Source organism: Herpailurus yagouaroundi, unplaced genomic scaffold (genome assembly GCF_014898765.1).
Source record: "Herpailurus yagouaroundi ecotype Mexico unplaced genomic scaffold, PumYag 77, whole genome shotgun sequence".
Classification (NCBI taxonomy): domain Eukaryota; kingdom Metazoa; phylum Chordata; class Mammalia; order Carnivora; family Felidae; genus Herpailurus; species Herpailurus yagouaroundi.
In genome coordinates this window covers 24503163-24524915 of record NW_024412388.1, presented here as the reverse complement: position 1 = coordinate 24524915, position 21753 = coordinate 24503163, and the positions used below count along the sequence as shown (strand labels likewise).

The following is a 21753-nucleotide window of genomic DNA, read 5'->3' as shown; positions in this document are numbered from 1 at the left end:
CTCTCTCTGACCCTCCCCCGTTCATGCTCTGTCTCTGTCTCAAAAATAAATAAATGTTAAAAAAAATTTTTTTTTTAATTTTTTTTTAAACAAAAAATAACTCATTTTCTTGCCTCAATACCAAGCTGCTTCTCTAATGAGAGTCCTCTTTGCTGACAGTGGAGCCTGATCACTGGCCTCGACAGGTTATGAAAAGCTCTAAAGCCATCTAGAGCAAAGAAAGGAATTTGTCTCATCTTGGAAGGAAATAAGATCCTGCCAATTCAAAGAGCAAATACTGCACTTACAGGGGCAGCAGCTCCTGGAGTTGTGGGTGGTAATAATACTTTAAAAAAGGCCTCTGTAAAAACAAAAACAAAAACAAAAACAAAAAACTATAGGGGCACCTGGGTGGCTCAGTCGGTTAAAGTCGTCCGACTTTGACTCAGGTCATGATTCACAGTTCATGAGTTCGAGCCCCACATCAGACTCTGCTGACAGCACAGAGCCTGGAGCCTGCTTCAGGTTCTGTGTCTCCCTCTCTCTCTGCTCCTCCCCCGCTCACTCTCTGTGTGTGTCTCTCTCTCAAAAATAAATAAATATTAAAAAACTTTAAATAAAAAAATGAAAAAGGTCTCTGTGGTTCTGTAATCATTACAACTGCACAACTATTATAACAAATAAACTTTCTGCCTTGGGAATCAGACTACCTTGTGGCCAGTAGCAACAAGTGTCACAGATTTGTTGATATTTCCAAATAAACTGTTACAAGCTAATCAAAACTTGTGGACAATGCTGTTTCATTGTTTTATTATATGAGATATTAGGTGCTAAGAGATAATTTCTAAAATAACACAGGGAGAAGTCAGATATAAGTTTTTTCCAAATTTAAACACATTTTCTCCCATAGCTAAAATAAGCCTCATTAATTCCTACAAACTGAGTGTAGCTTCCGAGATGACACCTGTTTCAAGTCTCAGGAAGCAGGGGTAGAATCACCTCAACTCAAAGATTACATCATCTAGAATCTGTCCTAAGTGGCCCCTCGATTCTCAATTAATACAAAGTGAGAGCAGTTATAGTTGTATGGGATGACATCCAGTCCATTTTACGAAAGAAAAATCTGAGGGGAAGTGACCAGCCTGGTCAGTTAAGAGTCAGAGCTGGGACTTCTATCTCTGTCTCCCTCTCCTACGTCAGTGCGTTTTCCATCACAATAATTACGGTTTTCTTGGCATATTGTTGTGAACCTAACTAGACAAAGATCAAACACTATTCTTTATAATCAAGAAACAAGGAAAGCTAGACTGGAGAAAAGAGCTGCACTTTGGCATCCTTGGAAGGCAGGGGAAATCAAGCGTGGGATGAATGGGAGATACAAGGGAAGGCAGGGTAAGCCTCTGCAACTGAAGGGCAGATCCAACTGGGGCCTTGCGAGTAAGGAGGGAACAGAATGGACTTACATCTCTGCATCTGTTTGCTGTACTCAGACATGTTATCTGGGCGGATGGAGCGCAAGAATTTAATGTAGTCGTCACTGTGGTACTTGGTCATCTCCTCAGCATTGGCCTTGTGAGGGCGCTAGAGGGAAGAGGGGAGAAAGAACATGTTATTCCAGACCCAAGCCACTCTTCACTTAGTCTACTTTGAACACGAAGAGAAGAGCCACCCAGCATTGAGCTAGGCAAGGAATTACTGATTAGATTAATGCCTCAGGAAACTTGTGATCTAATTAGGCATATAGGATTATCAAAGGAGATTCAGTATCAAAAAACAGAACTGCAACTCAAGCTCTGTTACTTGGGCAAGTCTACCTTGTGAGCCTCAATTTTCTCACTTACTAAATAGAGGCAACAACTTCTACCTAACAGTGTGAGAATTGGAGGAGATAGTTAAATCTCTTTGTAAATTGTGAAATGCTTACAAACTCTTATTTCTTTTTAAATAGTTATGGTCCAAAAGGCTCCAAGAGTTTAAGAAAAAGAGGTGACTAACAATAACTGAAATAGATAGGAAATCTTTTATAAATCATCATCACAACAATTCTCATCACACCCTCCCCACTGAACCTTCCTTGACATGGTCATTTCCTGATTATCCCAACATTCTGAGTCCTCTTTCCCTCTTTTTAAAAATTCTCTTTTCTTCCTCTCATCCCTTAAAGGTAGGTCTTCTTTGAAGATGACCCTCTGCTCTTCCAATTATGAATATCTTTATAAAGCATTTTCAATACACATATAACATTGTTTACCCTGTGCCAGGCACTGTATGTGATTTTGTGATCCTTACAACAACCTCTTAAACTCCATACTATTATTATCCTCACTCTGCCCACAGGGAGGTTAAGTAATTTGCCCAAAGCTACACAGTTGGTAAACTGGGATAGAAACCCAGAGGTCGGGCTCCAGGCACTATTTGGTGCTTGTTTAATCCTCAGTATAAGGCAGAATGTAAGACTAAAAGGTGGATACTGTTTTATATACCACACTCATAGTGAAAGAAGCAAGACTTGGCTCCAAATACTAAGTTGTTTGTTTGCTTACGTTTATTTATTTTTGAGAGAGAAAGAGACAGAGTATGAGCAGGGGAGGGGCAGAGAGAGAGGGAGACAGAATCCAAAGCAAGGTCCAGGCTCTGAGCTGTCAGCACAGAGCCCGATGCCAGGCACAAACTGTGAGATCATGACCCGGACTGAAGTCAGATGCTCAACTGACTAAGCCACCCAGGAGCCCCCGAAGTTGTTTTTATTGTATTAAGCCTTTTACCCTCATGGCAATGTTGTAGATGGAGCTTTAACTCTACCTTCTATATAGATGCCTGCCCAGACTCACTCCATCTTGATTTCTGTTCTGAGCTCCAGATTCACAATTCCAACAACCTTCCAGCCAGCTCCACCTGTGAATCCTAGAGGCACTTCAAATTCAACTGGATCTAACAACTTATAGAGAGGCATTCATATTTAACTTCCAGACTTCTCTTTTAATATTCTTGTTAATGACACAAATATCCACTCAGGTTGAGAAACTCATTATAATCCTTAACAACACCCTTTCTTGACTTCCATTTCAATCCGCAGCCCATCCCTTTCATTACACCTCCTCCATAATCTTGACTGCATCCACTGCTTTATTTCTCCTATGCTCTTCTTTCCCAGGGTTCCTATTCTCACCACCAACTACCCAATTTTTAAGACAGTAGCCACCCCTTGATTCCATGTTCCTCATGTACTACATTCAACAAGGACAAAGCCCATCTCAAAAGCTACCTCTTTTACAAAGTAAAGGCAAATCTTGCTTTAAGAACCTGTCTTCATCCCAGGCCACAAAGTTCCAAAAAATATGACCGCAGAGTCAAAAATTACAAAACATGCAAGGAAACAAAGCACTACGAGTGAGAGCTCACAAAAACAACAGGTAGTAGAAAGAGATCTACAGAGACCCTGGATATATGTCTAAATAAAAAAGAATTGCACTACATTTCTCTATACCAGTAAACAACCTAAATATAAAAATTTTAAAAGATAGTTTATGATAGCATTAAAAAGAAGTACTTGGAGGGGAGCCTGGGTGGCTCAGTCAGTTGAGCAAGAGACTCGTGATTTTAGCTCAGGTCATGATCTCCTGGATTGTGAATTCAAGCCCCACATAAGGCATTGCACTGGCAGTGCAAAGCCTGCTTGGGATTCTCTGTCTCCCTCTTTACCCCTCCCCTGTGCACACTCGCACGCGCGCGCTCGCTCTCTCTCTCAAAAATAAACATGAAAAACAAAATTTTTGTAATTACTTTGAAAAAATTTCTAGGGGTGCCTGGGTGACTCAGTCAGTTAAGCATCCAACTTTGGTGTGGGTATGATCTTACAGTTTGTGAGTTCAAGCCTGCATTGGGCTCTCTGATGACAGCACAGAGCCTGCTTCTGATACCCTGTCCCTGACTCTCTCTGCCCCTCCCCTGTGCGTGCATGTGCTCTTGAGCTCTCTCTCCCCAAAATAAATAAACATTAAAAAAAAAAAATCTAGGGGGCTTGGGTGGCTCAGTCGGTTGAGTGTCCAACTTCCACTTAGGTCACGATCTCACAGTTCCTGAGATCAAGTCCTGCCTCAGGCTCTGTGCTGACAGGGCACAGCCTGCTTGGGATTCTCTGTCTCCTCTCTCTGCCCCTCCTTGCGTGCTCTCCCTCCCTCTAAAAAAACAGACAAGACGTAAATAAAATAAAAAATAAAATAAAAGGACCCAAATAAATGGAAATATGCCATGTTCACTGATGCAAAGGCTAAATATTTTCAAAATATCAATTCTCCCTAAGATGGTATAAAGATTCACGGGTGCCTGGCTGGCTCAGTCAGAGGACCATGCAACTCTTGATCTCAGAGTTTTAAGTGTGAACCCCACATAGGATGTAGACAGTACTTAAATAAATAAAAAACTTAAAAACAAAACAAAAAAGATGATGTAAAGATCCAATAAAATTACAACCAAAATCCCAGCACTTGATGAGTTCTAAAATTTATATAGCAGTTCAAAGGGCTCCTGGGTGACTCAGCTGGTTAAACGTCTGACTTCAGCTCAGGCCATGATCTCATGTCTCAGTTCATGAGTTCGAACTCTGCATCAGGCTCTCTGCTGTTAGCACAGAGCCCGCTTTGGATCCTCTGTCCGCCCCCCTCTTTCTGCCTCTCCCCTGCTCACGTTCTCTCTCCCTCTCTCTCAAATAAGTAAAACATTAAAAATAAATAAACATTAAAAAAAGAATACTGCCATTTAAATAAATAAATATTAAAAAAAGAAAAGAAGCACAAAGGGCAAATAGTAAGTCAGTTGTTTTTTTTTAAGAACAAAGTGGGAGGACTTGTGCTACTAGATGTCAAAACTTACTGAAGAGCTATCACAATTAAGCACTGGGTACTGGCATATGCGTCAATAAACAGACCAAGTCAACAGAACACAGGCCCAAAAACAGACCCATACACAATGCCTGGCACAAAGCAGGTGCTTAATAAGTATTTGCGGAATGAAAAAATTTCAGTGGATTCTTACTTCAGACTATATTTAAAAATCGATTCTATTTTATTTTTTTAACTTACATCCAAGTTAGGTAGCATATAGTGCAACAATGATTTCAGAAGTAGATTCTTTAGTGCCCCTTACCCATTTAGCCCATCCCCCCTCCCACAACCCCTCCAGTAACCCTCTGTTTGTTCTCCATATTTAAGAGTCTCTTATGTTTTTGTCCCCCTCCCTGTTTTTATATTATTTTTGCTACCCTTCCCTTGTGTTCATCTGTTTTGTATCTTAAAAGTCCTCGTATGAGTGAAGTCATATGATATTTGTCTTTCTCTGACTAATTTCGCTTAGGATAATACCCTCTAGTTCCATCCACGTAGTTGCAAATGGCAAGATTTCATTCTTTTTGATTGCTAATACTCCACTGTATGTAAATACCACATCTTCTTTATACATTCATCCATCAATGGACATAAAAATCTATTCTAGATATAGTAAATACATGTGAAGGCAAACCTATAAAGCTTTTATTTTTATTTTTATTTTTTAAGTAAGCTCTATGCCCAACACAGGGCTTGAACTCATGACCCTGAGATCAAGAGTCGCCTGCTCTTCTGACTGAGCCAGCCAGACACCCCAAGGGAAGGATTTCTTAAAACACAAAAAGCACTTATAAAGGAAATAATATAACTATATTAAAATCAAGAATCTCTGTTCATTAAAGATACTTTAGAGTGAAAAGGCAAAACCAAAACAGAAGATATTTGGAGCAATGTATGGCCACTGGACTATCTATACCAGAAAAAGAACTACTACAAACTGGTAAGAAAAAGAAAGCCAAACAACCAAAAAGAGAAAAATGGGCAAAGGAAAAAACATTTCACAGTAGAGGACACACAAATAGTTAATAAACATACGAAGAGATACTCAGTTTCACTCGTTATTAGTGAAATGCAAATCAAGATCACAATCACATACTGTTCACACTCATTTAGTTGGCAAAATTTAAAGTCTAATTCCAAGTATAGGAAAGGATATGAATCAAGGTATCTCTTATACATTGCCAGTGGGACTATAAATTCATTTGACCACAATGAAAAGCAACGAGGCATTTAATATTCACATACCCTGCAGTCCAGCAATTCTAGTACTAGAGAAACAGCCAAAATTTTTGCTTGTGTGAACTGAAACATGTACAAGAATATTCAAAGCGCTGCTCACAACATTAAAAAACTAGACACAAATTAAGAATGGAAAAACAGATAAACTGAAGTATAATGACAATAAGATATTACTCATCAGAGAAAAGTGGAAGAACTAAAGCTATATGCAAGGTGGATGGATTTTCATAACATAATATTGTGTGATAAAAGCAAGACATAGGGGGCACCTGGCTGGCTCAGTTGGGAGAACGTGTGACTTGATCACAGGGTCGGGAGTTCAAGCCCCACACTGGGTATAGAAATTACTAAAAATAAATAAATAAATAAACTTAAAAAAAGAAAAAAAAACCAAGCAAGTCCCAGAAGATTACATAGTATGACACCTTTTTTTTTTAATGTTTTTTTTTTTTTTTAATTTGTTTTCGAATGAGAGACAGAGTGTGACTGGGGGAGGCGCAGAATCTGAAGCAGGTTCTAGGCTCTGAGCTGTCAGCAGAGCCCAACGCAGGGCTCAACCTCACAGACCGCAAGATCAGGACCTAAGCCGAAGTTGGATGCTTAACCAACCAAGCCACACAGGTGCCCCAGTATGACACCTTTTTTAAAAAGTTCAAAAACAAGTGAATAATTACTATATATTGTTTCGGCATATATACACAGGATAAACATTTAAAAAAATTTTTTTAATATTTATTTATTATTGAGAGACAGAGAGACACAGAGCGTGAGCAGGGGAGGGCCAGAGAGAGGGAGACACAGAAAAGGAAGCAGACTCCAGGCTCTGAACTGTCAGCACAGAGCCCGACGCGGGGCTCGAACCCACAAACTACAAGATCATGAACTGAGCTGAAGTCAGTCGCCCAACCAACTGAGCCACCCAGGCGCCCCAGGATAAACATTTTTTTTTTTAAAGCAAGAGTATAATAAACACAAAATTTAGAAGAGTGATTGGGGTGTAGGAATATGGATATTCATAGCACTATGAAAATATTTAAGTTAATGAATAAACAGTAAAATACGTATTTCAAAAAGACCAAAAATGGACCTTCTTTTGATGCTTATGAGCCAAGGATAATGTTTATTTCAATTCTGTGTATCTAAGGCCCAATCAAAACAAAAACAAAAACAGAACAATCGAATAAGAAAATGGATAAAAGGCTTGAATAGGGACTTCAATAAGGAAAACTGAATGACCAACAAACATACAGAAAGATCCTCAATCTCCCTAGTAAACAGGGAAATACTAATCAAAAGCATAGTAAGTATCATTTCACACCAACCTAAACAGACAAAAAAATTAAATATGACAATATTAAGTGTTGGCAAGGACTGAGAGCAACTTTAATTCTACATTGGTGGCAACTGAAAACCATTTTAACATTATCTAATAAGGGTAAATATGTGCATATGTCCTGTAGTATATTCTTTCAGTGAAAATAAGTCTAGCTACATCCATCAACATGTATGACTCTCAGGAAAATGTTGAACAAAAAAGGCAAGTAAGTCACATAATAATACTGTATGATTCCATTTACATGATATTCAAACACGTAAAACTAAAACATGTATCGTTTAAAAATACATACTGGCAAAATTATTTTTTTAATTTTTTTTTACGTTTATTTATTTTTGAGACAGAGAGAGAGACAGAGTATGAATGGGGAAGGGTCAGAGAGAGAGGGAGACACAGAATCTGAAACAGGCTCCAGGCTCTGAGCTGTCAGCACAGAGCCCGACGCAGGGCTCGAACTCACTGGCCGCGAGATCATGACCTGAGCCGAAGTCGGACACTCAACCAACTGAGCCACTCAGGCGCCCACTGGCAAAATTATTTTTAAAAAACAAGGAAATAGGGGTCCCTGGGTGGCCCAGTTCGTTGAGCATCTGACTCTGCATTTCGGCTCGGGTCATTTCGGCTCAGGTTGTGCGATCCAGCTCCAGTTGGGACTCTGCGGGGAGCATGGAGCCTGCTTAAGATTCTCTCTCTCTGTCCCCCCACCCCTCTCCCCTGCTTGCACACACGCTGTCTCTAAAATAACAAAAATTTTAAATAAATAAATAAACAAACAAACAAACAAACAAATAAAAGCAAGGAAATAATAAGTCCCAAATTCAGGACAGAGGTTAACTCTGGGGAAGAAGAAAGTAGACAGGATCAGGGAAGAGCATATAGGGGCTTTAGCAGTCATGGCAATGTTTGTTTTCTTAAACTAGGTGGTATTAAGTGAATTGTGATTCTTTATACCTTCCACATATTTTATAAAAATTTTTTCATATCTACTCAATATTTTATAAAAACATTTTTAAAAAAAAGCACAAAAGAACAGAAGGCGATGAATAAGAAGCCTGGGAATATACAAAATTAGCATCCAAGGCAAGGAAGAGAGCAGAATTGTTGATTATGTAAATAAGAAGGTTCCTGGATGAAAAATGAGGATGTAGATTCTGGGAGAGATTAATTAGATGTGTGGAGGCAGAATTGGGGGAGGGACCAACTGTGTGAAAGACTTCAACATGTCTCCTTCAGGTACAGAGATGGAATACAGAAACTGCTTTTTTTCCCCCCCTTTAAAGATTTTGTTTTTAAGTTATCTCTGCACCCACTGTAGGGCTCAAACTTACAACCCCAAGATCAAGAGGTGCATTCTCTACTGACTGAGCCAGCCAGGTGCCCCAGAATACAACAACTTCTGTAAGAAGTCTAAGGAGCTTCTTCTAGGATTGACCCAAAAAGCCATCAATTTCAGGACATATACTAAAATGGCTATCTGTGCTTTGGGAAAAGAAAACTAGGATCACAGCCCAGAGAAGTCTAGAAGGGATGAACTGTTGGGGGAAGAAGACTGAAGAAGATTCATACTCAGTGGCCAAAGAAGGAAACAGATCACACTAAAGAGAGCAAGTCTAGATTTTTAAGAAAGAGATTATACTGGAATTTTGTTTTACAAGTTTACAATAAGAGTACCACACGGATGAAGTAATTTCCAGTAAGATATTATTTATTATCTCTATGACAGCCACTGTTAGATGCTTCCCAAAGAGCCATTCTCTACCTTCTTGTTAACAGATCTCAATTTGGTTGGGTGTTAATGTACTCAGCCGAAGGGATCAAATGTGATTAGTCTAAGCCAATTGCCGGTGAATAGTCTAAGGATGGCAAATGACCCAATGAGATTTAAAGGGAGATCTGTTGGGAAACTTCTAGGAAGGGTTTTGCTATTTAATAAAAAGGGGAGGGGTGTGTGTGGAAATAGTAGAAAATGATCCATTTTGCCTGTTTCCTTCCTCTTTGGATTCTGTCATATGAAGACATGGTACTTGGAGCTAAGACAGCCATTATGTGATTTCAAGGCAAAAAACAAAAGGATAAAATCAAATAAACTAAGGATGATTGAGCAGAAGGATAAACAGAATAAGCCTGGGTCCGTGATGACATCACCAAAAAATCTTGAGACATTCTACCTCTCGGCTTCTTGTTAAAATGCTGCTTGGGAAGAGGGAATAGGACAAATGAACAGATAAAGACTCTGGAACCAGATATATCTGAGTTGGAGTCTTAGTTCATGTGATTTTGTGATTTTGAACCTGTTAATTATCCTCTCTGACCTTGTTTTCTCATCTATAAATTAAGGTTGCTATATGGATTACACAAAATAACAAGTGGCTCTGGCTTAGAACTAGCAATCTTCAATAAATGTTAGTTTATTTTTCCTCTCACTTGAAGATAGGATCCATTTTTTAGTATCTCAATATCACTCATGGAGGTTAATATAGTCCCTGGAGTATGACAAGTACTCAACAAAAATCTGTTGAATGAAAGAAAGAGGGCTTGAGGTGACTTTTGAAGATGAGTAAGATATGACTGGCAGATTAAATACTCCTCCCAATCAGGATCGGGTGGAAAGAGGCAGAATCTGATCTGGCTGACTTGGAGGGTTCTGAGAGGGGAGTAGCAGGAAAGGAGACAAGTCATGGCCAGATTAGCATGGTATACACGTGCAAGAGGCATCTCCGGAAGGTCTTGGTGCTTGCTATTCCATGTTTAGGTATCCTCTCTTTATCTAAATGTTAGTCTCCTCCCTAAAGTCCCTCAAAGCCTCTGCTACCTTTTTTATGTTTTTCATTCCCAGCTGCCTTTTACACCTGAAAAAGCTCTCTGGTCCCAAGGTCCGTCTGCTCCTCTGTCTCCCTTCCCTCCTTGCTTCCTCAGCTGCCTCCAGTGGCTCTGGGGACATAACATGGCCATCTGAGACAGAAGACTCATCTTCTTTCAGTCTCTGGAATGGTGAGGAAGGATACTGCTGTTGCTAGGATACTTAAGCTGCCGGCACAGACTTCAACCACAGACTCTTAGGCTCTAACCATAAGGCAACACGAGTCCTCAGCCCTTTTTGATTTTCTCATTTGGATCTTTGCAACAGCCTCGTAACTGGCTTCCCTCCTTCTAAAATGCATGCCTGGGGGCCCCTGGCTGGTTCAGTTGGTGGAGTAGGAGACTCTTGATCTTGTGATTGTGCGATCGAGCCCCATGGCAGGTATAAACATTAAAAAAAAACTTAAGGGCGCCTGGGTGGCTCAGTCGGTTGAGTGTCCTACTTCGGCTCGGGTCATGATCTCGCGGTTTGTGAGTTCGAGCCCCGTGTCGAGCTCTGTGCTGACGGCTCAGAGCCTGGAGCCTGCTTCGGATTCTGTGTCCCCCTCTCTCTCCACCCCACCCCTGCTTGTGCTCTGTCTCTCTCTGTCTTTCAAAAATGAATAAACATTAAAATAAATAAATAAATAAATAAATACTTAAAAAAATAAAATAAAACAAAATCCATTACTTTTTCCTCACTGCCTCCAGAAGAGGTTCAAACTGGGAACCTTTGGACCAAATTTAGTCCACAGATGTACTGATGTGTTTTTGTTCAAACATGTTTTAAAAAACAAAAAACAAAACCAAAAAACCAACTTGGGTCAATATTTGAAACCCAGGCAATTTTACATAATAATGTGGATTTCCAGCTTCTCTTTAAAAACTTGTAGATGGGCAAAAATCAGCTGGAACTGAGTCAAGAAGTTAGACAGTCTAGGGGAGCCTGAGTGGCTCACTCGGTTAAGCATCCAACTTCGGCTCAGGTCATGATCTCACGGTTCGTGGGTTCCAGCCCTGCTTTGGGCTCTGTGCTGACAACTCAGAGCCTGGAGCCTGCTTCCGATTCTGTGTCTCCCTCTCTCTCTGCCCCTCCCCTGTTTGCACTCTGTCTCTTTCTCTCTCTCTCTCAAAAATAAACAAACATTAAAAAAAATTTTTTTTTTAAAGAACTTAGATAGTCTATGCTCTCCAGTAACGCCCAGTAGAGACTTGGGCGTCTAGTTCAACACAATCCCCATTTCAACGTTGGATTTTTTGACTCTTGCCCATCAGAGCTGCTTGTCACATAGCACAGCACATCCAATCCTTTCTGGCCTCTCCAGTTCTAGGTCCCCTCACTCATACCTGTGAACTTTACACTACAGTACTGCTTGTGCATCAAACTACTTGTAGCAGTTCCCCAACACATCATATTGTTCTCACCTCTTTTTGCCTTTTGTCTATGCTTTTCCCTTGGTCTAGAATGTCAGTCTCCTCCTGAACTCCAGGCTAAATTCTATTCAGTCTCTAAAATTGTGCTCAGATATCACCTCTAGAAAACATTCCAAGGCTCCCTTCCTCCTTCACTCTTTATTATCTCTGCATCTTGTACATTTTTTAATTATTGCACTTATAATAGACTGTAGTACAACTTATTTGTATACATGTCAGTCTCCAGCACTGGAGTGAACCCTTTAAAAACAGAAATCTCTATCATTTACAGTGTCTGCCACATAATAGCCACTCAACACATTTGATGAATGAGTAGTTGAGAAAATGAGATGAATAACTATGACCAGAGCTGATGAGGTTAGAGAGGGTAGGGCTCCCAGTAACTCACATATATTTCCATTTTTCGATAGAGACCATAGTTAAGTAGCAAATTGTGAGTCATGCGGATTCGGTGAGGCTTCATTGGGTGGCCTTGTCCATAATAGTAATTTCCAACATCCCCTGAAGAAAAAAGAGTGACAGTTTCAGTGACACAGTTCGACATACACTCCCAGGAGAATCCAGGAATCTTTATAACTATCTCCTAGTCAAATTCTTTTTCTCTTTCGTTCTAGTCTCCAAGATTCTACCCAGCTTGAGGAAGGGTAACTCCAAAATTTAAAAAAAAAGCAAGCAGGGACGCCTGGGTGGCTTAGTCAGTTAAGCATCCAACTCTTGATTTTGGCTCAGGTCATGATCTCATGGTTCGTGAGTTTGAGCCCTGAGTTGGGCTCTGGGCTGACAGCACATAGCCTGCTTGGGATTCTCTTGCTCTCCCTCTCTCTCTACCCCTCCCCTCCATGCATGCGTGCTCTAAATAAACATTTAAAAAAAAAAAAAAAAAAAGCAGAGGACCCTGGTGAGGTCAGCATTTAAGGATGTTAAGTCTAGTCCACAGGAACTAGACAGTGTAAGGGGTTCATTCCAAAGCTACTCGGGAATAACAGGCAGTGAGTGACTCACCCCACTATATATCTCCAAAGAATTCACTCCCACAACAGAAAAATAACCGTTAGTACTCAGAATTATTATAAGTCACAGTTCACCTTTATCACGCTGTGACACTTTATGGAGTCAAAGCACATTTACATTAGTTTTCTTACTGGATCTTCACAATAACCCCATAAAATAGTTAGAACAGGAAGTATTATTCTAATTTTATAAATAAGAAAACTAAGTTCTTATCATCTCTTGCTTCATCTATAGCAAAAGACTTCTAATTGATTCCTCTGCCTTCAATTCAAACTATCTACTACAACGACCAGTTATTTTTCTAATACACAGCTTTCATAACATCATTCCTCTGCTCAAAAAATCCTGAATGGCTCCCCATCTCCTACAGGATAAAGAACAACTTCACTAGCCTGGCATTCAACCCACAACACTCTCCCTCTCCCTCCCTTTCTCCCTTTCGCAGTTCTCCGCTCCAAAGTGGAATAGGCAAACTATGACCCTTGAGCCAAATACAATTGGCTGCCTGTTTTTTGTAAATAAAATTTTACTGGAACACAGCCATGCCCATTAGTTTAAATATTGTCTATGGCTGCTTTCACATTATAATAACAGAGCTGAGTAAATAGTTGCCACAGAGACCCACCCATATGGCACACGAAGTGAAAAATATTTACTATTTGGCCCTTTACAGAAAATTTGCCAATCTCTGTTCTAAACACACTAGATTATTATCAGCATCCTGAACATGGCATTCACCTTCACACCCAAGTAGCCTTTGTTCAGACTGTTCCTTTGACCTGGATTGTCCTTCCGTTTCTGATGATCCTCATACAACAAACCCCAGCTTAAGTGCCAAACATATTCCTGATCAAAATAAATGGTCCTTTCCTCTGTATACAATTTGTATATATCACTTAACAAATTTTGTTTTGTATCTGAATTATTTACATATCTATTTTTATCTATTCATTTATTTATTTTGAGAGAGGGAGAGAGCGCACGCGCACAAGAGCAGAAGAGGGGCACAGAGGGAAAGAGAATCCGAAGCAAGCTCCAAGATCAGTGGGGAGCCTGATGTGGGGCTCAATCCCATGACCATGAGATCACAACCTGAGCTGAACTCAAGAGTTAGACACTTAGAACTGACTGAAGCCACCCAGGTGTCCCCTTACATATCTATTTATATTCCTAAGACTGGCTGCTCCTTGAAGACAAGGACAAATATGCCCTAAACATCACAGAAGCTGAATAAAGATTCAAGGAACTGAACTCAGTGAGATTCAGAGAGGTTAAGTGCCTGCTCAAGATCACACAACCAATAACTGATCCAGGAGTCGACTCTTCTGACTCCAAATTCAGTATCCTAAAAGCTACATTGGGTTTACCAGATACTTACTTCAATTTGCACTTAAACCAGAGGGCTCTGTGAATCTACTTGCCACAAAGTTCCTGGAACAAATATTCCAGAAATCAAGTGGGGGCGCCTGGCTGGCTCAGTTGCTAGAGCATGCGATTCTTGATCTCAGGGTTGTGAGGTCAAGCCCCATCTTGGGCACAGAGCTTACTATAAAAAAATGAAAAAACTGGGGTGCCTGGGTGGCTCAGTCAGTTAAGCATCTGATTTTGGCTCAGGTCATAATCTCACAGTTCTTGAGTTTGAGCCCCACGTCAGGCTCTCTGCTATCAGCACAGAGCCCATTTTGGATCCTCTGTCTCCCTCTCTCTTTGCCCTTCCTCTCTGCTTGTGCACGCTCTCTCTCTCAAAATAAATAAACCTAAGAAAAAAAAATTTTTAATGAAAAAGTTAAAAGCCAAAAAACAGCACAAAAATCAAGTGAACTGCACACCCAAGGATAGATCTCTCTCGCCTTAGAAGTCCATCAAGACGAGGCAGATCTTTGAGCACCAGTGAAAAGAAGGTCCCAACCTCTTATGCACTGTGGTTTGGTGGCACGAGTAACAGAATTCATTCCAGGGAGCAATGCATTGTGGGAAATGCCACCAATAGTATCCAAGCCACACTCCAATACTCTTGGTCATAGACATGGCCTGGGACAATGGGAAACTTCTAAACAGTTGGATATTTAGGATCTCACCCTCTTCTCTGTCTTTTTATTAGACTACTTTTTAGAACAATTTTAGATTTACAGAAAAATTGCAAAGATAGAGTTCTCAGATACCTCATAGGCAGTTTCCCCTATTATTCGCATTCTACATGATAAAATAAGAAGTATCTGTTACAGTTAATGAACCAATATTGATACAGTGTCATTAACTAAAAAGAAGCCCATGCTTTATTCAAATTTTCTTAGTTTTCCTTAGTTTTTGTTTAATGTCCTTTTATCCTCTTCTCTTAATCTTAGGCAGACCTCTGAGGGCAGGAACTGTGCTCTTAGCCAGAGTCGCAAGCCAGAGTACAGTATTTGATGGCATTCAATTGGGACCCTTGTCCCATAGAGACAGACTTTGAGATGCAGTAGCAGAGGAGGCAGGCAGAAAATTTTGCTCCCAGAGACCCTCAGACAAGCTTATCAGCTATGAGGATTGACAGAATAGGTTTTCAAGGCATTGGCTGAGACATCCAGATGCAGACCCAATTTGAAGGCAGTCAGTAACATGACCATTACTGTTACATAATTAGATCACGGCTTATCCAGGTCTCTGGCCTGGGCCTTGATCCCCAGCAACTCCTCTGCCTATCAAACCTGAATTCAGCCAAGGCTTAGACTTGGGGGACTAAGATAACTTATCTAGAAGGCTAGGGGAGTACCTGAGGGTGGGGCCCAGACACCATCCTTTTCTTAACAGCTTTTAATCCAGTTGCTAAGAGACTTTTAAAAGAAATAATCATTTTCCTTTAGATACTACCTTTAAACTTGTGGAAAGCTTCTCCCATTGTTCTCAAAGTTTTTCAGTTTTATAGGAGAGTGGCCTGAGGCCTGCAAAGGTAAAGTGACTTGCCCAATACTGCAAAGCTTCTGAGGGGCAGAACCAAATCTGAGTCCCAAGCTAGTGACCTCACTGCAAAACTCACAAGCGGTTTCTCAAGGAGTAAGAAATCTCCCTTGCCTAAAAACTGCAGTCTTTCCACTTTTTCTCTTTTGAAACTAATGGTGGAGAGATCATAAAACAGTGCAAACCGATACAGCTACAAAGTCGCAGGCTCCAGCCCCAAATAGGCCCTCACCACTGCCCAGCAACTCTTCCAAATTTATTTTCCTACCTCCCTCTTTCACAACAGCTACTTCACAGCTATCTCTCTCAAGATTCCTACTCTACCAACTACCCTCCCCCCACTCACAGGAAAAGAAATAATAATCTACCTCATCTTGAAAACTCCAACTTTCAGGGGCGCCTGGGTGGCGCAGTCGGTTAAGCGTCCGACTTCAGCCAGGTCACGATCTTGCGGTCCGTGAGTTCGAGCCCCGCGTCAGGCTCTGGGCTGATGGCTCAGAGCCTGGAGCCTGTTTCCGATTCTGTGACTCCCTCTCTCTCTGCCCCTCCCCCCTTCATGCTCTGTCTCTCTCTGTCCCAAAAATAAATAAACGTTGAAAAAAAAACAAAAAAAACCTCCAACTTTCTCTTCATCAAACTTGCCTACATTTGAACTTTTCCTTGCCTCTCATCATGAAGAAACTTCCCCCTGAAGGCTAGTGCCCATACCTGTGCTCTGGTTTCCATCTCACCTGGTCTCTTCAGGAACCTCCATCATTACCCATCCCTCTCTTTCCTGTATCTTCAACCCCTCCCCGTGGCTATTTACCATTCAAATTTTGAATATGCTCAACTCTCAGCCACTACATCCCCCTGTATCAACAACCCTCTCTCTCTGCCCCAACCAAGCTTCCTTTGAAAAGGGTTCAATCTTGGGGCACCTGGGTGGCTCAGTCGGTTAAGCGGCTGACTTCGGCTCAGGTCATGATCTCACTGTCCGTGAGTTCGAGCCCCGCGTCGGGCTCTGTGCTGACAGCTCAGAGCCTGGAGCCTGTTTCAGATTCTGTGTCTCCCTCTCTCTGACCCTCCCCCGTTCATGCTCTGTCTCTCTCTGTCTCAAAAATAAATAAATGTTAAAAAAAAAATTAAAAAAAAAAAAAGAAAGAAAGAAAAGGGTTCAATCTGATGTCTTGTCTTCACCCATCCATTCATTCTTCAATCTACCGCAATCTCACTTCAGTTCCAAACTGTACACACAAAACAGTTCTTGCCAACACTTGGCCACTCCTTCCTTCTTTTGGCTACTGTAACCCAAGACTTTCTGGTTCACTTACATTCCCTCTGTACAATGTAATCGGCAAGTATTTATTGACAGCCTACTCTGAGCTAGGCATTGTTCTGGGGGCTGAGCATACAGAGCTAGACAAGACATGGTCTCTTTCCCTAAGGAGATTACTGTCTAAGAAGAACGAACAAGTAAATGGGCAATTCCAACACACAGTGACAAGTGCTACGACAGGGGAATACAGAGCATGAAGGGCACTAGACTTTTCCTCAGTGCATGTCCTTAGAATTCCACTCCGATCTTCTTCTCTTCCCACGCTATACAACTTCTTGGGTGATTGTATCCTCTTCCATAACTAAAATTACCATCTGCATGCTGACAACTACCAAAAATCTTTATCTTCTCATTTTTGTCTTCTAAATGGCCAACCTGGGGGCACCTGGGTGGCTCAGTTGGTTAAGCGTCAGACGTCGGCTAAGGCTACGATCTCACGGCTAGTGAGTTCAAGCCCTGCACTGGGCTCTGTGCTGACAGCTCAGAACCTGAAGCCTGCCTCAGATTCTTGTCTCCTTCTCTCTCTGCCCAGCCCCTGCTCGCACTCTGCCTCTCTCTCTCTCTCTCTCAAAATTAATTGAAAAAAATAAAAATAAAAATGGCGACCTGAATGGCCAACTGCCTACTGGATGCCTCTACTTGGATATCCCCTAGTAGAGATAGCCCTCAAAAAATACTTCTTAAAAAAACCCAAACCCCAAAGTTATTAACTGACATAACCTTCTCCAAACACTCAACATCAAACTGCCCAACCCAGAAGTTTGGGATCCTTGCTGTCTTCCTCACCCGTACACTGGCGAATTCAATTTGTCTCAGAGTGATAGGTCTGAGGTATAAATCTGATGATGTCACAACCTGCATAAAACTTCAATGATTCACAAGTGCACTCACAATAAAGTCCAACTTCCTTAAGACAGTGTGTCCAGCCCTTCATGATCTGGTCCGCAGATCATGAGGTTCAAGCCTCATCACTTGCAACCTTTCCCTCCACCCTATTTCCTGACCTTCTACACTCTGCCCTCAAACCTATGCCTCAGCCATGCTGTACACACACCTGCTTTCAAAAATGCTGTCCTCTCTCTTACCTCTAAACTTACTGTCACCTTTGCCTTCTGGGAGCTTGGCTAATAACTCTTGTTCTTCGGGTCCAGGATGGCACCTCCCTCCCTGACTCCCCAGGCTGGGCTGAGTACCTCTCCTCTGTGCTCCCAAAACACTCTGAGCTTTCCTTTATCCCAGCATGACACTGGAGAGCAGTTCCCTGCCACTGTCTATCTCCCCTTCCAGACTGAGAAGAAGACGGGAAGTGACCTGATCAGCCCCATGGTCCCAGCAGCTAATCATCCCTAGTACAGAGTAAGCTGCTCCATAGGCTTTTGTTAAATGAAAAAGTCTGTTTTAACAGGTTGCAACTTTCTCCTTCCAAGCCCAGGGGCCCCATTTCCCAGCAGCAACTGCAGGCCCAGCTCAGAGACTGGGGGAGGGGAGGCTGGTGACAGGAGGTGGGGACTCCACAGGACTCTCACCAAAAAGGATGAGGAAGCAAAGGGGCAGAGGAAGACTTTTGTATTCTCAGCAGGAAAATAGATCATTGCACACTTCTCCACCAGATCCTGCCTCCCGGCTCAGACTCAGCCTCCCCTCCAGGAGTCCCACTAAAACTCTCCCCATAAAGCTTCCTGAGGATTCCCCCCTTCTCCGCCCCCCGCCACCAAGTTACCCCAAGCTTCTCCAGACGACCCCCGCTCGGCCTCAGCCTCTTCCCTCGGCCTCGACTTCCCTTCCTTTCCTCTGAGCCTCCTCCCTCAGTCTCGACCTCCTGCTCTCAGCCTCCTCCCTCACCCTGACCTCTTTCCTCTGAGCCTCCTCCCTCAGCCTCGACCTCCTGCTCTCAGCCTCCTCCCTCACCCTGACCTCTTTCCTCTGAGCCTCCTCCCTCAGTCTCGACCTCCTTCCTCTCAGCCTCCTCTCTCAGCCTCGACCTCCTCGCAGCCTCCTCTCTCAGCCTTTCCCCAACGCCTCAGCCTCTCCCAGCCTCCCCGCTCACATCTCCTCAGCCTCCCTCTCCTGGATCCGGCCCGGCGCGGCCCCGCCCCCGCCACGCGCACGGAGCTCACCGTCGTAGTAGTAACAGACTTTCCTCCGGGTGCCCTGAGTCTGCGCCATTTTGCTCGGCTCCCGTCCCTCCCGTCAGTCGGTCCGTCCGGCCTCCCGCCCGCGGCTCGGCTCAGCGTCCGACCCAGGGGAGGAGGGGGCGGGCCTCCAACCCGCTCCGCCCGTCCCCTCCCGGGCTCACCTATAGCCGCGCAGCCCGGGCACGGCTCCAGCCAATCAGCTTGCGCAAGGACGGCCCGGAACTCGGCTGGGGGCAAGGGCAGCCCTGAGAGGCAGCCGAGGGCCCCCTGGGCCTGTACCAAGGTCTGCGACAGGGGGGTGGGGGAAACTGCCCGGGGACCGTACCATTAGTCCCGGGGGAGGAAAGCAGATCCGTACACTCCACGGTCCCGTTTCGGTGTTGGAAGCGTGCCTGGAGGTCAGAAGCCAACTTTGTAATTTTATAGAGAATCACCCGAGGCCTGTGGGGGGGAAAGTGACTTGCACAAGGTCACTCAGCTAATGACAGGGCTGAACGTCGATTAGAACACAGGTTTGGAAGAGGGAGAAGTAAACTGACAAAGGAAAGAAAACCGCTCTAGGCCGAGTACTGTGGAATAGAGTTACCAACGTTTATCTCAATGATTGCTCACAGCGGCTTTGGAAGAGGACTTTTTATCCCCGTTTTACGGGTAAGAATAATGAACTTCAGACCTTTGAGACCTGCTCAGAGTCACACAATTAGTAATTAAATTCAGCTTTCAGTAGTACAGGTTTTTTGAATGCCTACTGTGCACCAGAGACACTGTTAACAAAGGGGTAGAACCCAGCCTTTCTTACTCCAAAGCCTACCTCCCTAGTGCAGACACACACACACACACACACACACACACACACACACACACACACACCCACCCACCCACCCCAGGAAGACTGAAGAGTGCCTTTACACAGGAGGGAACTGATTGCCCCCTTATACTAAAGCAGGATTTCTCAAGCTATTGAAGCTACTGACATTTGGAGCTGGATAATTCCTCGTTGCAGGGGGCTGTCCCCTGCCCTGTAGGATGTTTAGCAGCATCCTTGGCCCTTACTCATTAGATGTGAATAGCAACCTCCACTCTCACCCCCAGTACCGATGACCAAAATTGTCTCCAGACATTGCAAAAATGTCTCCAGGGCAAAAATTGCTCTCACCCTACCCTTGAGAAACACTGCACTAAACCGATCAGTCATCAACTGTTCATTACTGAAAGCTGAAAGACTGAAAAGCACAGTGATGAGCTATTAAAATAACAAATACAACACAAAATTAATATTAGTAAATGCTTACCATCTGTGTGCCAACTAAGTTACAAACTCATGGTCCTGTAGTCCATAAGATACGTTTTTATGCCCCTAGCCTTTGAAGAGGGCTTGGGCACTTGTGTTTCTCATTTGAGAACAGCATTTGGGGCACTAATTATAAAAGTAACAGATCTAAGACTGGCAGTTCTATTATAAAACAGCTAAAGGGCCAGGGAATAAGCCCTATTTCCAGTTCTGTGTTGCTGCTTCCCAGCTAGGAACCTTCCTGGCCCCACTTCCCTCTTTGTAAATTGGAGAGGATAACAATGCAAAGTTCACCAATTCTATGGCTGCAGGAACGAAGAGGAGGGTGGGGATCAGATGCGGTCATGGGTGTGGCAACATTTTATAAAATGCAGAACAGGAATCAGACACTCAGATCCTTACGGAGGTGAGGCAGGTGGTGTAAAATAAGCGGATTTATATTAATTTATATTAGTTTGATTCAGGTGCTTTGCATATTTCTAAAATTGGATCCTTTTTCACTTTTATAAAGCAATATGCCTTTCCCCTATCTTTCTTCAAACACAGTGCCATCTGCAGGTATCTTTTGTCACTTTTTAATGGAAATATAGGTGGAAAAAACATTTCGTTTTCCTCTTCATTATAAGAACAACAGTGCAAGCATGATGATAAATAACCACTAACACTCAGTGTCACTGTCTGGGAGTGGAAGGGACTTTGGCAAAGAAAGAGCTCAAATCCCACCCGAAGAGGGCGGCCACTACTCAGCTCCATGACAGGTAAATCCAATAAAGCCAAATCGTCCTTTTTTTTTTTTTTTTTTTTTCAAGAGAAGGTAGAAATCTATAGTGTTTATGTTTATTTATTTATTTTGAGAGAGAGAGAGAGCATGCCCACAAGCAGAGGCAGGACAGAGAGAAGAGAGAGAGAGAATCCCAAGCAGCCTCCACACTACCCAGGCAGAGCCCGACTCTGGGGCCCAACCTCACAAACCACAAGATCATGAATCAAGAATTGGACACTTAACCGACTGAGCCACCCAGGCGCCCCTAGAAATCTGGAGATTTATGCAAAATCTTCCCAGTTTTGTAAATTGACTAACTCAAGACATTAGTAGCAGCCATTCTTTTAAAATGTAAGTCAGATCATGTCGTGCCTCTGCAAAAATCCCCGAAAAGTCTCCTTGAAATGGTTCCTGCAAAGATCACAAGGCCCCAGGCCACACAGGATCTCTGCCCCTCAGGCCCCCCCCCTCCCCCATTCAGGACCTTGGTCTCTGAGCTTGCCAAAGAAGCTTCTGCCTCAGGCTGCTCATCCCCCTCTGCTCCTGCCTCATACCTTGTGGCTTGCTCCCTCATTTCCTTCAAATATTT

General features: G+C 42.8%; 1 protein-coding gene across 3 annotated transcripts in view; it reads right to left on the bottom strand.

Annotated features, from left to right (window-relative positions):
* Nucleotides 1-19141, bottom strand: part of HDAC1 (histone deacetylase 1) — a 31274-nt gene extending 12133 nt beyond the window's left edge. For all 3 annotated transcript variants that reach the window (XR_005788039.1, XM_040467954.1, XM_040467945.1), the window contains exons 1-3: nt 19093-19141; nt 12098-12210; nt 1443-1560 (exon numbers count right to left, since the gene is read on the bottom strand). Coding sequence is in view for 2 of the 3 variants with exons in the window: in XM_040467954.1 (XP_040323888.1) it covers nt 1443-1560; nt 12098-12210; nt 19093-19141 (280 nt within the window). In the remaining variant the exon portion in view is untranslated. The remainder of the gene's footprint in view (nt 1-1442; nt 1561-12097; nt 12211-19092) is intronic.
* Between the last annotated feature and the right edge of the window lie 2612 nt (nt 19142-21753).